The sequence below is a fragment of the Dinoponera quadriceps genome, unplaced genomic scaffold (genome assembly GCF_001313825.1).
Source record: "Dinoponera quadriceps isolate SergipeBrazil2010 unplaced genomic scaffold, ASM131382v1 scaffold1169, whole genome shotgun sequence".
Lineage (NCBI taxonomy): Eukaryota > Metazoa > Arthropoda > Insecta > Hymenoptera > Formicidae > Dinoponera > Dinoponera quadriceps.
In genome coordinates, this window is record NW_014555522.1 from 286,808 (window position 1) to 301,086 (window position 14,279).

Consider the following 14,279-nt stretch of genomic DNA (forward strand, 5'->3'; position numbering starts at 1 on the left):
GGCCCCGCGACGAATCGTTCCTACATTCGAATAAATGGTTAATGGCACTTACCAGACCCTTTTAAATCCCTTTGTAATTGCGTTCAGAGTCCCGCGACGCAGGCGTTTGCGCGTCGTACCATTCAAATTTGCGATTCATTACGCGAGTCTTATTCGTTGCGACCTTCGTGTCTAACGAGTGTCGACAGCAAACTGATCGAAACTTTCACGCGTATCTCAGCGTGCGTTACGACATCGGAATATTTGAACTTGAACTATGAATAAAAATATGTCCTTCTCGCATCCTTCTTGCGTGATTGTCGAAACCGTTTTTGTCGCTTTAACACACCTGAAGTATTAATTCAAACCGAATAGAGTCCAGATTTTTTTTCTTTTTATAAACAACAACAAGAGGTAAATAAATTCGAAAGTTTCATCTTTCGGCATCTTTCTGACACGGTTTCCCGAGTACGCGTTAGGAAAGGAATTCAGCCTATGGCGTATCGCGACAGTTTCACGTCTGCGATCCGGTAGCGTCGATTTCGTAGCTGCGATCCGCAACGCCTGCCACGGTCGATAACGGTGCGGTGGAAACGCGTCGACGTTGCCGTACTCACGCACACACCCATCGCACACGTGATAATGTCGCGTAGCAACACGTGAATTCCGACACCCACGACGAAGGCTTGGCAACATCGCGGCGGCGCGAATTCCGCACTCGGTGGAGGGTGTACCTCCTGTGCGAAGAAACGGCCGGAGTGTTAGCCGATATATTGACGCGATGTTATCTCCGAGATAACATCTCGCGGGATGTAGACGAGCGACTTCCGCTCGGCTCCTCATCCGACATTCACCGAAAGGAACAGATAAGGAAAATGAAATAATTGTGCCCGGTCGGAAAAATCGCGTTCGATAACGCGCGCGCGCGAATAGACGCGTATCTCGATTACCGATGCTAATTGCTAATTCATGTGCAGCCAATGATACGTCCGAGATTACCGGTTTCCAACTACGTTCAGCTGGAGTCAGAACTCTTCGGTTTTCGTTTTCCGGCGAACGCATTTTTCTGCCCGCAATCACCGGTTTGCCGGTAGCAACTATCAGGATTCGAGCATGATTTAATCGTTTCCAATTTCGAAAAATTCATACGGACGAAAGTTCGCACGTCGCAAAGTCAGATTAGCTCAGGTACCGTTTCAAGAACGCATCCACCATAGGTCGCTCGACAGGACCTGTCGGAATCAAACGCTCGGCGGACGACGCGACTTCACTCGTGAAGTTCGCTCGGTTTTCGTGACGAAAGTCGTCCTTTTTACCGGCCGCCTTTTTTGCGCATTTCTGCGCGCGAACACCACGCGGTGTGTCTACGTGTCCGATCTGGCATTGCGCGGCGACGCGATTCCGCCGTCGTCTTTCGGCCCGCCGACCCGCGGGCCACGCCAACTCGCGCGCTGCTCTGGCAACGTCGCAGGCGGCATAGATTCCGCTCCGCAACCGCAACCGCACGTTTGCCGGGCCGCCATGATACCAAAGCCGTGCTGGCCGTACAACGGTTTCTCCGCAGTGACGCGCAAGCCGCTGCCGACGACGCGACGCAACGTGACGGAGGTCCGGACTCAAATTATTGGCCGCCTGCGAACGTTCCGTTGCCAATCCGGAACGCTTTTTCACGTGCACTGATAACCGGAGATCACCACGGTGCGGTGGTGGTGGAGCGTTTATTCGTGAATTTTACGATCCACGCGGATCGACCACCACGTGCCCCAACTTTTCTTCGCACCTCGACCGGAGGAGTGCTCGGGGCTCATTAAGACTTTCTCGAATCCGTCCGAGAGGACTCTCGTCGGCCACGAAGAGATCCCAAAGACAATCCCACAATTTCATTTTCACCGCGGCGGTCGTTCGAGTCGACAGGACGAGACGCGTGAAAGCGAGGGAAACCGAGAGAGAAACGGAAGGCCCTTCGGAAGACTTTATGAGCATGTTCGACACGGAAAGGTTCATCGAGGAGATAGAGAGGCGGCCGGCGATCTACGACGTGAATCGCGGCGAGTACAACGACCGTAACGCCAAGATGACCGCGTGGGACGAGGTCTGCCAGGTGATGGTACCGAATTGGGCTCGTTTGACGGACGAGGAGAGAAACATGGAAGGTATATACAGCACGCCACCGACGCTGCCGCGATTGATCGATCCGGATTCCTCCGGCCGCGTTGCCGCCGCCGAGCGCGGCGGAAGTCCGGAAATTTAGGGTCGCCGCGAATCGATATTTTCCACGCGACCGGATCGGTAAACGGCGGACGGCCTCGCATCGCGCGAAAAGAATGTCTTCTTCCGCGACTTTATAGAAAGAAATTGCCGAGAAAATCTCGAGATAATCTTATTACGCGACTTTGTTTCTCATGGATGAAAATCGTGAAAGAACGCTCCTCGATTTCGTGGCACTGATCAACGTCACGTGACCGTTTAGACATCATTCCGCGGCTCTCTCTTTCGGGTATTCATAAATTTAATTGCGGATTTTGTATTCGAGACCGTCTCGAATTCGTTTTCAGATACCCCGTAGACGATAAAACGATGCCATACAGCAGATGAAGATGAACTCGAGGCGATCTTAAGTAATAAGATCTGATTATATCGGCCCAAAATTCCGGATATTCGCTCGGAAAATGTCGTTACGACGTACCATCTCGCGTATCGCGAAACGATAAATTCGGATCAATCGGACTACGATGATCTCCTTTTTAGAGAAGAATCTGCGCGGCAAGTGGCGGAACATACGGGACTATTTCATGAAGGAACTGAAACTTCAAAGGTTGCAGAAGACCGGGCCCGCCGGACGAAAGCGGAAGAAGTACATGTACTTCGACCGGTTGTTGTTCCTCATGCCGACGGTGGAGAACAAGAGGTACATCGATCGCTGTCTACGGCGACCGCGGCTGAAACTCTCGGTACGATCGCCGGCGGTAAACGGTCACCCTGTCCCGATCGTGTCTTCTTTTAGGAGTTCTGTGATGACGATCACTCCTTGTAAGTCGGAAGAGAGCGAGTGCGAGGTCGACAATCCCATGATCGAGGAGTACGACATGCCGATCGCGCACGCAGCCGGCGGCGCTTCCATAACCAGCAGGGAGTATCTCCAACCGAGCACCGCGTCCTACAAGATGTGCCCGCGTTACCCGAAGCAACTCTGCGAAACGTCCTTCGCGCCCTTGGACAACGAGATACACGACATCCTCTCGTCACACAGCAGTCAGCGCGTCGCCCTCGACGAGGACGACTACGACAAGATGTTCCTGCTGTCGTTGCTGCCGATAATCAGACAGGTGCCGGAGGAGAAGAAGCTGGACGTCAGGATACAGATGCAACAAGTCTTGGCGATGGCCCTACGTCCGCCGGACAATAAGTAAGTCAGCGAATAAGTCGAGGAGAAAAACACGATTTCATATGGTAATTCATTTGCGCACCGTTTCGCTCCGTCCCGCTTTGATACTTTGTAGGGTGAATTGTATAAGTTGTATATATATATATATATATATATATATATATGTAGGGTGAATTGTATAAGTTGTATATATATATATATATACAACTTATACAATTCACCCTATATATATATATACAATTTATACAATTCACCCTACATATATATATATATATATGTATGTATGTATGTATGTATGTATGTATGTATGTATGTATGTATTCCCTTGCTTTCTTTGACGACGAGAAACGGATCAACATTTTTGTACTATTAACTCAGGATCACTTCGAGCAAGTTTTAAACACCACGTTGTCTGTTGCATTTTAATATCGTCATGGCGAGACGATTACATCAAACAAACGTGTTTGACGTAAGTTCATCAACATAAGCTTGAACATAGAAATAGCGCGATCATAATGTTATGATTACGCAATCTTTCAAAGTTATACGAGACATACCGAGAGTAGAACGATAAACTTAAGCACTTAATTATAAGATACGACTAGAATAGTGTAGGATACGTAAGGGATAAATTTTACACTAATTGTGTAACAACTTAAGTAAATATACATCTGCGCCTGTGATATTAAGTTTTACTCGACAATCGAAGAAATAGATACATTGTATGCGTTTCGTGACGAGATGACGAAATATACGATATCATAACATCTTACATCTGTGATTTTCCTATGATGACGACGCGCCGAACAACGCGAGTACGTTGAAGAGAAAAAATTCCGTAAATAATTGCTGTCGCAGATAGTTATCGATAATCGGCCGTCGACGAACCATCAGAAGTTTCCGATTATCTCTAAATACGACGTATATTTATACGTCGGATTTCTTCCGTCGGACACGAATACTTACCAGTGTCTGGCCAGTGCTTTCGCCGGCGCATGGTAACGCGCTTCATAGTGGGGAATCAATGTTATCGACCAGAAATAAAATCGCACGACAGTCGTCGACTTTACCAAACGCGGTAAACAGACCGTGACACTTGAGCTACGTTCCGATACTTACTGACAGCGCTGAAAATCTGTAGCATGTGTAACGTGAACTTGGGATTTTCAGCACTGGCAGTGAAATTTCGGTACACAGTCTTAATCGATGTTAACAAGTTACGTAATAATTACAACTCCCGAAGCTGCATGTGAATTCGAGACACTGAAGATTGAAGACCAACATCAATATTTTGCCAGTACGGTCGATTTATTAATATTAACTTCTCATTTTATAAATTTGTGCAATTATGTTTCGACATATCCGTCCAATTCTTCGGGAATGCATCGCGCATATGAGAGCCACCGTCGCCATTCAACGTGTACTTTTGTTAAATTGCTCGTAGAAAGCGGCGGCCGGTATGTTCTTGTAAAGAACGCGGTTCAAATAATCCTGATGTGACTTTTGTCGCTCGGCCATCCGCAAGTTCTCCTCTGCGATCTTCTTATTCAGTTCCCTGAGGAGAGTACAATTTCGCATTTAAACGCGAGGAAATCAATCCGACGAGAATCGCGAAATTCTTACGATTTTTTCTGCTCCAATTCTCGCGCATATGAGTAAGCAGTTTGAAGATGCGAAGTCATCATACGATCCCAGTCTTCGTTCATGCGTTTTTCGTCCTGCTTGATTCTCTGAAACCGGAGAGTTCAGAAAAAGCTGAGGAATTTGAAGGTGAAGTATTTATCGAAGAAAAACGCCGATAGCTTGACGATGAGTCTGTAAGCATCAGCGAATATATTTCAGAGAGAAAGATATATAAAACCCGAAGCACCACTCGGGTACGAAACATTCATTCTGAATACGCTAATAATACGTGTGTCGTCATGGATCCGCTGTTCGCGCAATGACATCATACATGACGTGCCCAGAGCTCGTATAAGGGTGTCGCCAGCTGCTTTCAACGTATCGGATTTGCAAAATCTCGACCTGGCGAATTCTCGCGACACGACACCGCATTCGTTCGTGTTTTTTCAACAATACAGGTTGACGCTTTGCAGCCTCTCACACGGAGGAAAAGTTAAAAGATGAAACGCACGACTATCAGTCAAATAAGCACAATCCAGTTCCTTTCGACTAACCTGAAGCTCCTTTATCTGCTCCAGCTGAGCATTCCTGAAGACCTTCAACTCGTCTTCAGTCATGCCCTTGTACCGTGATACCAACGGTCTGTGTGGACCGCGAGTGCTCTCGGCCTGTTCCTTGGCCTCCGTGAGGAAGTCCCCAGTCACGTGATTATAGATTTCCGCTTTGTTGTCCTCCTCCTCTTGAACGGCTTCGCATTGACGGCGGTGCTGTTGCTCCGTGGCCTGCAATCGTACGGAGGATAAATTTGCGCTTCCGCGAACCCGCGATGACGCGGAGAAAAACCGGCCAGGGACACGAGTAAACGAGGAAAAGGAGAAGTAACGAGGCTAATATCGGCCAGAGAGCATGGCGACGGAAGGAAGGAAAAATCGTCGGCACTTTGTCGCGGTTATCGGGACAAATTATCGCGGCACTTTGTTCGATGATGTCACGAGGTTTATTCATCGGCCGCGACGTTCGTGTAGGCTCTCCTTATACCCTGCGGCTGACTGAAAGAGTGCGAGAAAAAGAGAGAGAGAGAGAGATGCACGCAACTACGCAAAAAAAGTCGCCGAGTTCCTCGCTATACTTGCGGTCGGCTACAATTAAGCGCTTTGCAATCGTCTTTTCTCTCTCGACCGCCGACGTAAAGGTCAGTTGCGTCAGAAAGACGTTTACGACCTCTGAAAGAGGCAACGTCCCGAATACGGCCAGCAACGTGAATTAATATCGACTTTCGTCCCGATCGTAATCTCTCGTTCTGTCATTTTTCAACTCCACGTATGTGAATTGTCGAATTTCTCCGTTCCTACGTCGGAAAATTACAACTTCGTCCGCCTTCTTCTTCTTCTTCTCTTTGTTCCTTTCGTGTATCGATAAGATACGCAAAACTAACTTTAACAAGTGGATAACTTTAATACCAAAGCGCAATTAAATCTCGCCGTGGCTTCGTTCAGCCTTCGCCGGCACTCTTCCTCCATTCGCGCGAGCGTCGCCGCGCGCTCGTCCCTGGAAAGGATGACTTCCTGATAGGCTTCCTCGATCTCCCGTCGCACCTTTTCAGCCGCCTCGCGTTCCTCCTTCTGCCTCCGGATCCACCAACGCATCTGCTGTTTCTGCGCCTCCTGCCGCTCGTGCAGATTGGGATCCTCGCCCTCGAACCTACGCAGCCGCTAATATTTCACCTCGTTCCACCTCGCCGCAATGTTACGCTCATTATCATTGCGCCAGGGTGAGCAGGTTGCGGGTTAAATTATTATTCTCGCCGGGAATTTTTGCGACGTTAGGCGCGTTAGCACCGGGAAGAGGAGAGAAGCTCGCGCGCCGAGCCGTGGTAATCGCGCGGATTAGAGACCGCAGAAGCGATTCTCGTTCTCACGCACGCGATGAGCCTTCAAATATCAAGAGAGTTTCAATAAAAACTCGTCGGCGACGAGTGGTTTGCGAATACGAGGAAAGAAGAATGCGACGCGTTTGGCGAGCGCGCGCGCGGGCTCGAGTTTCTATCTCCTCGGCGGAGATAAACCTCTCCTCTCTCGCGCCTTTCCGCCGATCGGCCACTGTTGACAGTGCTAATCAGACTATTTACGTACTTCTGAGCAGACGCTAGTCCCAAGTTCGGGTCATCGTCATCCACTCGCAGCGGGAGCGATTTCCTCAACGCTTCGGGGTCATACAAGTCGTAATCTCGCCGGTCCTCGGCCCGCTGGTGTTCCCGTCGAAACGACTCGATCTCTTTGTGTATTTGACGTCTCTCCTGTGGAAAAGCGAATACCTCCTTATCCCCGCCTCGTTCGGCAACTTTGATCGCGAGTCCAAAAATCGCAAGTACCAGCTGTAGCGTGCGGACATTCCCGCGTAATTATCGGCATTGACGGCATTCGATTACCTCCTCTTGTTGCCTCTCCAGATGCGCGGCAAGCTGGCTGCTGCGAACTAGCGCCTCGTTCAATTGGCATTCTTTCGCCTGTTCCTGCTCGCGCAGCCGCTTCTTTTCCTCGACTTGCCTATCCAAGAATGCCTTGTCTATCTGTCAGGGAAACAATCGCGCGAATCGTTATGCATCGAACCGGCCAACTTCCCGGGTGTCGGATCAGTAAAACGACGGAGCCGACGGAATTTCAACCTTCACGACGAAGTATATGTAAAACAAAGCCAACTCGGCCGGAAATAAATTGTAATCAACGCAACGGTTGTCTCTCAAGTAATTGGACGGACTCGCACTTGAATAAACTTACGTTACAAATTGAATTTCAGTAACGAGACTTGGCTCGAAAAATCGAGATGAATCTAATGAAAAATAGGAAATGTATGTGTAAATAGATAATGTAACGAGCAATGTGACGGAGGATCGCGGATTGCAGTCGGAATTTCGATTCTCACTCCGATCTTCCTGACGCGAGGGTCGAAGATGCGCAGTTTCCTCGCTTCCTCGAGCCGTCGTTTGTGTTCTATAGAAGCGGCGATCTTGAGATCCTCCGGCGTGGTGTGTTGAAATTTGAGCATCGCGGGTATTTTTCGCGAGAAATCCGGAAGGCGCGCGCCACTTTCTTGATACCGCGGCAAGGTTATGTACACGAGAACAGCGAGAACATATCCAGACTTTCGGGGCTGGCAAGTATCGAGCTTTTGAGGTCTTGCAGTCCACACACTCGTTACCATGGTGAGTTTGCCCCGCCGCGGACATGAGATCGCGTGTAAGCGGTAGATTCGTTCGTGCGGCACGTTCGTGATTCAACCGCACGAATTTATCAACTCGCGATTCTACTTGGCTTCTCGCGCGTTTACACAGCGCCGATCAATTGCACTATCGCGCTATATCGCGCTCGTCACACGATGCTCTTACGTGCCCGATGACTTATTGACGTTGACAGGGTTACCCTGTAATTAGAAAAATTACCGGTCTCTGTCTAATAAAAGAGGGCTATTTCAGACGTTCGACACGAGAGCTTTCCAATAAGATAACGCCGGCAAGAGACGTTAATCGTTTAATCGATAACACCTGCTGCAATAATAGTTCGAGATTAATTTGGAGACGGTAGCAGGCTCACGATGATACGACGCGTTGCGACAATTTTCATCCCTATATCACGTAGTTTAAAGAGTTATTTGAAAAAAAAAGCGTGATGCCAAACCTCATTCAGCCTAATTAGTATAAAAGTTGGCTTTCGAAGTATTAAACGTGTGTTCGCAGTTTGCTTCTCTTTTTAATTTTTTGCGTCATTAATACATTGATTAACCCAAACGTGTCATAAAATTCTTGTGTCAGACTGATGCGTTAATAACGACTTGAAAGAGTCGTTAAAAAGTAACAGGCAATATATTCGCGATATTTGTGTTACGTGGGACCTCTTGTGTACTGAAAGCGCATGTTCGTAAGACACGCTTTACCCCGAGTTGAAATTCCGACGCTACTTTGACGCTCTTAAGGATAGTTTGCGCCTACTTGGGCGGTCTGTGGGCTGATAAAACTTACTTTAATGACCTTGACACTTTTTAACTTCTTTCTTAAACCTTTAATCCTACAGATTTCATTTTAACGCTGCCTTAAACAACCTATTTCGACGTTAAAACTGTGGATACGGGAATTTAAGACGTTATCAGAAACAAAATAGGAATAAATATTATTGGAAGAATTATCTTAGCCTCCTGCGATATAGAATTAAAGATTTAACATAGGTCCAGAATTTAAATTCGGGAGACTGCCGAAAAAGGCACTTTAATAATAGTAGGTTACGAGTTAAAGTTTAATTCCATTAATCCTGCAAATTCCGTTGAATTTAAAGGACCAATGGAGAATCTCGAGTTACAACATTATATAAGCTATTTTAATGAGTTATTTACTATTTGCTTATCGCACATATTTGATCTCTAGTTAAATAAGTTAAATAAGTTACATAATATATTGCTTATTGAAATTAAGAATAAGATTTAAATGCAGGTAGCATATTCGAATATTAAATCATGTTTAAAATGCTTCTTCAAGCTTCGACATAAAGAAAACGGCAGTAAGTAACCATTCGTGGGATTAAAGTAGGCCAATAGCCTGTATAATGTTACATTTTGAAATTGCCTATTGATCCTTCACATCCTTCGAATTTAACGGAACCCGCAGGATCAGTGTGGAAACTAGAATTTTGTCTCGGAGTGTTTGTAATCGCAGCTCCTAATTCGATCTATTAATTCTACCGCTGCGGGCGAAGACGCTTTTTCTCGGACGGCTCTCTCGGGCCGCCTTTTATTCTCGGTAATTACGTCTTTACGATCAATACACGGTGATTTCGGTGTCGTCGTTGGTGTGAGCCTCCCCGATGTTTGACTTCGATCACGTGGTAATCTATTCGTCGGAAAAACGCGCGCGTCGCTCGATAATTATTCAGCTGTTAAAGAGACATTCGTATCAGCAGAGCGTATCACGTGGAGAGCAGCTGTCGATGATGATATAAACATGTATACTGCACCATTATCTGTTGATTTCGTGAAAGTATCTTGCATACGCACGCCGCACGGTACAATTTGTCATCGTATTATTGCGGCAATGCTGTGCGGTAACGAAAACGACGTAGAGTAAGTGTCGATTAAATATTTTAAATGGGTTAATCGCATCGCTTCTTCCGATAAAACGCGGATTCGCAGAAGAGTCCCGAGCCTGGATCGTAACCCGCAAGGTCGACATTAAGAGATACGACTGGTCGTGATCGTTATTAGCTCAGCGGTAACGAAAACAACGTGTGATATCATCTTTATTTTGATTAGTTAACCACTTGGCGAAAAATGAATGAAGATCGATTCAAAGGCGATTGAATTATGACGAGGTACGTAAGGGGAACGTTTAAATCGCGAATAAACACAAAACAATAAGATAGATAAGATAAACAATAAGAGCCAAATTGCTATTGAATCTCAATGGCTAAAATTGTAGAAATCAGGTACCCTGGTATTTGAACGTTTTGACCATTAGTTTAGTTGGAAACGTTCAAATACTACTCTTGCGTCTGATTTCTAATTTTCATCAAATATTTTGCTATTGAGATTCTTCAATTTGGCTCTTATCGTCTATTTTATTGTTTCTATGTTTGTTCTTTACTTCATCCGAGAGCCTGACACTTATTATTTTATTTCACTTTAAACTGCATTTCTCTCCCCTTAAATATATCTCTCCTTCCCTCCTTCCTTCTCTTTTTCTCTCTCTTTCTCTCGAACACGACGTGAATCTCATAAAAAAAGAAATATAAAAAATATCGATTATCCATCCTCGCCGCATCGTCATGTCGCATCGTGAAAACGGCGTTGCAATTTTCATCGCGTGAAAAACACGATCGATCGTCAAAATTCGATCCGGTTAGACATTGGTTTACGCGAGTTCCAAAGTATCGCCATGTTCGGCGGCTAGAGAGTGCATCGCCGCGCGAGTTCACCGAGTTATCGGTGCGCGACCACCTCCTTCACCTCCGCCGTCCCGAGCGCGTGCTCCAAAAACTATCGTTGACAAACAGAGCCCTGATAAGGCACAGCCTCGCGAGTTCCGCGCAATTTGCGCCGCAAGTCCACCTCTCCCGCGATATCGCGCAACGCACGTTCGTCCCAGAGAAGATGCGCCTGCAGCATAGCGAGACTCTCAGGCGCCTGCGTGGCTGGGTGACGTCATTGGTGAACCGGGCAGCTCGTCGTCCACCAGACATTCAGTCTCGCCTCGGCACTCGAGGAGATTGTATTGCGTGTTTCTGCACACACCGCTCTACTGTCATCAGCACGGAAGCTGACGCCATTCACACGATCCACGCGAATCGATCCGAGAGAAGTGTTCCAGTGGACGACCCGCGGAGGCACCCGGGAAGATCACACCTGCGTCCACCCTTAACTCGGACAATCCATCGGACGGGAAAACAGTGCACCTCGTGCGGAGCAACCGAGGGAAATCATCGCCCCTCGTCCCACCTGGGTCGGGAAAATTGCCGCGAAATCGCCAAGAGTCAAACACGTGCGATCACTCCGTTTCGCAGGGATGCGAACGCATCCGGAATAAACGGCCGCGAGCCTCGAGGGGGTTCCACCCGGAAGTCCCATGTGACCCGCTGCACCGTGGTGCGTGGCGCCTTACTATTGACTTTACTATGAACTCTGTTGCGACTGATACTATGAGAGGATGAGCTGCTCGGTGAAAATCTCTTGCGGCAAGAGCTGGAGCGGCTCGCAGCGCAGGATCAACTCCCTGGCGGAGGAGACGACGAATGCCAGTTGCTGCGCCGGCCTGCAGGCCACCCAGCCGACGACGAGCGCGGCATCGACGACCACCACTACGACCAACACCACGACCACCACGACCACCATCACCGTAGCCTTCAACAGCCCCGTAACCGCCGCCAACGCTACCAGTATCAACGGCTTTCTCGCGGCTGCCGGTAATCAGAGGGTCGTGCCACCACGCCCCGTCAAGTCGATCGCCGCGAAGAAAGGGGAGGACACGACCAAGTTGCTGAAGTACATCGACGATAACGTCATCGGCAAGAACGGCACGTTCTTCGGGCCATTCGGCCGCAGGAAAGGTCAGTGATCAATATAGTAGTCGGACCTTGCCGCCCCTCCGCGGCTGTCATTCGTGGCTGAACGGCTTTGAGCGTACGCTCATCGTTTCGTGTCATATCGCTGTCTCGTTGCCTTTCTACCGATTAGTCGTGCGGTTGAGAGGGGGAGGGGGGTAGAGACGATTAATGCTCCAGAGATCACTCGATGAAACTGTACGCGACTGCTCAAGGTCGGCTGAGATAATCTCTCGAATGTTTTCCACGCTTCGGAACATGATACGGTATCGTGTGCGGAGAGTTTATCGCGGAAAACAGTGTCAGCGGCTGAATCTATCTTGGCTTTCAGCTGCAGGTGTTTTCCGAAGACGTTCAATTCGCAACATTCGTTCCCACGTGAAATTAAGATACGTTGACTCAAGGCGGAGATGATGATTTGCCGATTAGGTGAGAATTTAGTTAGATTAGGTGAGAATTTTTCCAGCGATTGACAGGTCTCGTTGAGGTTCTCTGCTCCGCAGTAACGTGATACCATCGCAACGTCGGCGAAGTTTATTTAGAAAATTGACGTATCACTCATCATCGCCGTTTGATCTTTATACGCATGTCACGTGACAACGCGTCGCGTTAGAATTTCATAGCACGTCGCTCGCGATGTATTTCTCCCCCGATGATTCGGCGCGCGAATTTCTACTCGGAAGAGGAGTCCTCTACGTGGGATTCGTCCGAGTCGAGTTATCGCGGCGTGAACTTTAACTCGCGCTCGATTGGGATGCCCTCCAAGTGCCGTTGGCGTATACCTTCCGTAATTCGATACTACCTCGCAGTAGTAGTAGTGACAGCAGAGCGGGCCGAAACCCCTGCCGTGTTCCAAAGTATCCTCAATTAAGAACACAAAGCCGTACACTTTTAGGCTTTGATCGATCGCAACCGGCAAGATTGATTTCGTCGATCGCTGCGAATCCGAATTTCGTCGTTAATCGTCACTCGGCCGTCGTCGAATGGACGCGCGGGTTCGATAACGTCGGCTCTATCGATCCCGGCTGCGATCGATCACGTCTCATCGAACTTCCTTCACAGTCGTCAACAAGGTCATTATGCGCCTCTCTCGCCTTTTTTCCGCGCGCGCATGTACGAACGATTCGCTGAGAACGTATAGACAGCCATATTCCCCGCAAAACTGAATTAATAATGCGCCTCTACCGGGAAGAAACGTTTCCCAGCTCTATTTCTGTAAGCTACGCGCATGCGGACGGACGGACCGACTGACGCGTCCTGCTGTAATTCACCCGAAACGTGATATCGTTCTTCCCTCCCTCCCTCCCACCACGGAATTCGCCCGGCCGTTGCGTCAGTCGGCTCTTCTTTATCAAACGCGGAAATGCGCTCGCACACGAGGTTTCGTGGGTGGCGGTGACCACCGGGGTGTCATTGTCCGAGGATCACCTCGAAGGCCACGTGCTACCTTCTCGCGAACTCTCTTGGTCGCCGCGATCAATAAAGCGCGCGCTCGTGAAAAGTGCCCGCGGAGACCTTGAACGCTCGCGGGCGGAAGGGGTCGGCGACGCGTGTCGGAAGAGCCGGGATGAGTCGCCGTGGAAAGCGTGGCGCGGGGTTATTTGGAATACACATCCGATTCGTGGCTTATTTGCGCGCGAACTCCGTTTCTTCGGGCGTGCTCATAAATATATCGAGCTGACGTCATGCTCGTCGCGATGGCGACCTTAACTCTCGTTCGCGCTCGGGCTAGGATAGCTCTCTAACGGGACAGTCGCGACGGTCGCGCCGAGTGTCGCGTTAGATTTCTTATCTTACGCTGCGGCCGGACGATTGCTTTACCGCTTAATGAAGTGAAAGTCCGTCTTGATCCTGGTCATACATTGACTTCCGCGGGGAATTCGCCCGCACGGGAAAAATGATTTCGCTGGCGCGGCTAATCATGGCTGAAGATCTTTCGCCGCTGGAGATTTGCTGCTGTAAGCAGAACTTTGGTCACTGTTGCTGCAAGTGCCGTGACTGATATATGTCTACTATAGCTAAACTTGTAGATGTCTGTATGTTACAACGGAGATTCAGCTATTGATAATTGTTTCGTACATAAGCAAGGATATATAATCGTTTTACAAATTAAAAATTTAATAATCTTGAATTTCAACAATATTATTATTTTAGATGCAATATCACGATAATCTTCTAAAGAATGCAATACAGTTATTTTGAAAATAATAAAT

The 14,279-nt window shown here is 48.2% G+C and overlaps 3 protein-coding genes across 10 annotated transcripts in view; 2 read left to right on the plus strand and 1 right to left on the minus strand.

Moving 5' to 3' along the window:
- Window positions 1-1,276: 1,276 nt before the first annotated feature.
- Window positions 1,277-3,509, plus strand: LOC106744583. Its single transcript, XM_014619494.1, has 3 exons — window positions 1,277-2,132; window positions 2,728-2,887; window positions 2,984-3,509. Exons 1-3 carry the CDS (start codon window positions 1,955-1,957, stop codon window positions 3,387-3,389), a joined length of 744 nt encoding a protein of 247 aa, XP_014474980.1. The 5' UTR covers window positions 1,277-1,954; the 3' UTR covers window positions 3,390-3,509.
- Window positions 3,510-4,651: 1,142 nt separating this feature from the next.
- Window positions 4,652-13,253, minus strand: LOC106744579 (RIB43A-like with coiled-coils protein 2). 8 transcript variants are annotated; one of them, XM_014619485.1, is made up of 8 exons: window positions 12,869-13,253; window positions 7,910-8,407; window positions 7,416-7,556; window positions 7,120-7,283; window positions 6,448-6,688; window positions 5,542-5,769; window positions 4,988-5,094; window positions 4,652-4,919 (listed from the first exon to the last, which is right to left on the minus strand). In XM_014619485.1, exons 2-8 carry the CDS (start codon window positions 8,186-8,188, stop codon window positions 4,778-4,780), a joined length of 1,302 nt encoding a protein of 433 aa, XP_014474971.1. In that variant the 5' UTR covers window positions 8,189-8,407; window positions 12,869-13,253; the 3' UTR covers window positions 4,652-4,777. The 8 variants fall into 8 exon arrangements, with proteins under 8 accessions (XP_014474971.1, XP_014474969.1, XP_014474970.1 ...); XM_014619483.1 differs by having other exon boundaries at window positions 7,910-8,531; XM_014619484.1 differs by lacking the exon at window positions 12,869-13,253 and adding an exon at window positions 10,945-11,193.
- The window catches only part of LOC106744578, a 68,295-nt gene continuing 65,225 nt past the window's right edge, over window positions 11,210-14,279 (plus strand). The window contains exon 1 of the mRNA XM_014619480.1: window positions 11,210-12,072. Coding sequence (XP_014474966.1) covers window positions 11,673-12,072 — 400 coding nt within the window. The 5' untranslated portion in view covers window positions 11,210-11,672. The remainder of the gene's footprint in view (window positions 12,073-14,279) is intronic.

What these genes read in the sequence shown, in the direction of transcription:
- LOC106744583 (XM_014619494.1), top strand. Translation starts at nt 1,955, where the DNA reads ATGAGCATGTTCGACACGGAAAGGTTCATCGAGGAGATAGAGAGGCGG. An exon ending in CGAGGAGAGAAACATGGAAG is followed by an intron (nt 2,133 to 2,727) that starts GTATATACAGCA and finishes TCTCCTTTTTAG; the next exon opens with AGAAGAATCTGCGCGGCAAG. An exon ending in CCGACGGTGGAGAACAAGAG is followed by an intron (nt 2,888 to 2,983) that starts GTACATCGATCG and finishes GTCTTCTTTTAG; the next exon opens with GAGTTCTGTGATGACGATCA.
- LOC106744579 (XM_014619485.1), bottom strand. Translation starts at nt 8,188, where the DNA reads ATGGTAACGAGTGTGTGGACTGCAAGACCTCAAAAGCTCGATACTTGC. An exon ending in GGACTAGCGTCTGCTCAGAA is followed by an intron (nt 6,689 to 7,119) that starts GTACGTAAATAG and finishes GCGGCTGCGTAG; the next exon opens with GTTCGAGGGCGAGGATCCCA. An exon ending in CGAGATTTAATTGCGCTTTG is followed by an intron (nt 5,770 to 6,447) that starts GTATTAAAGTTA and finishes GTACGATTGCAG; the next exon opens with GCCACGGAGCAACAGCACCG.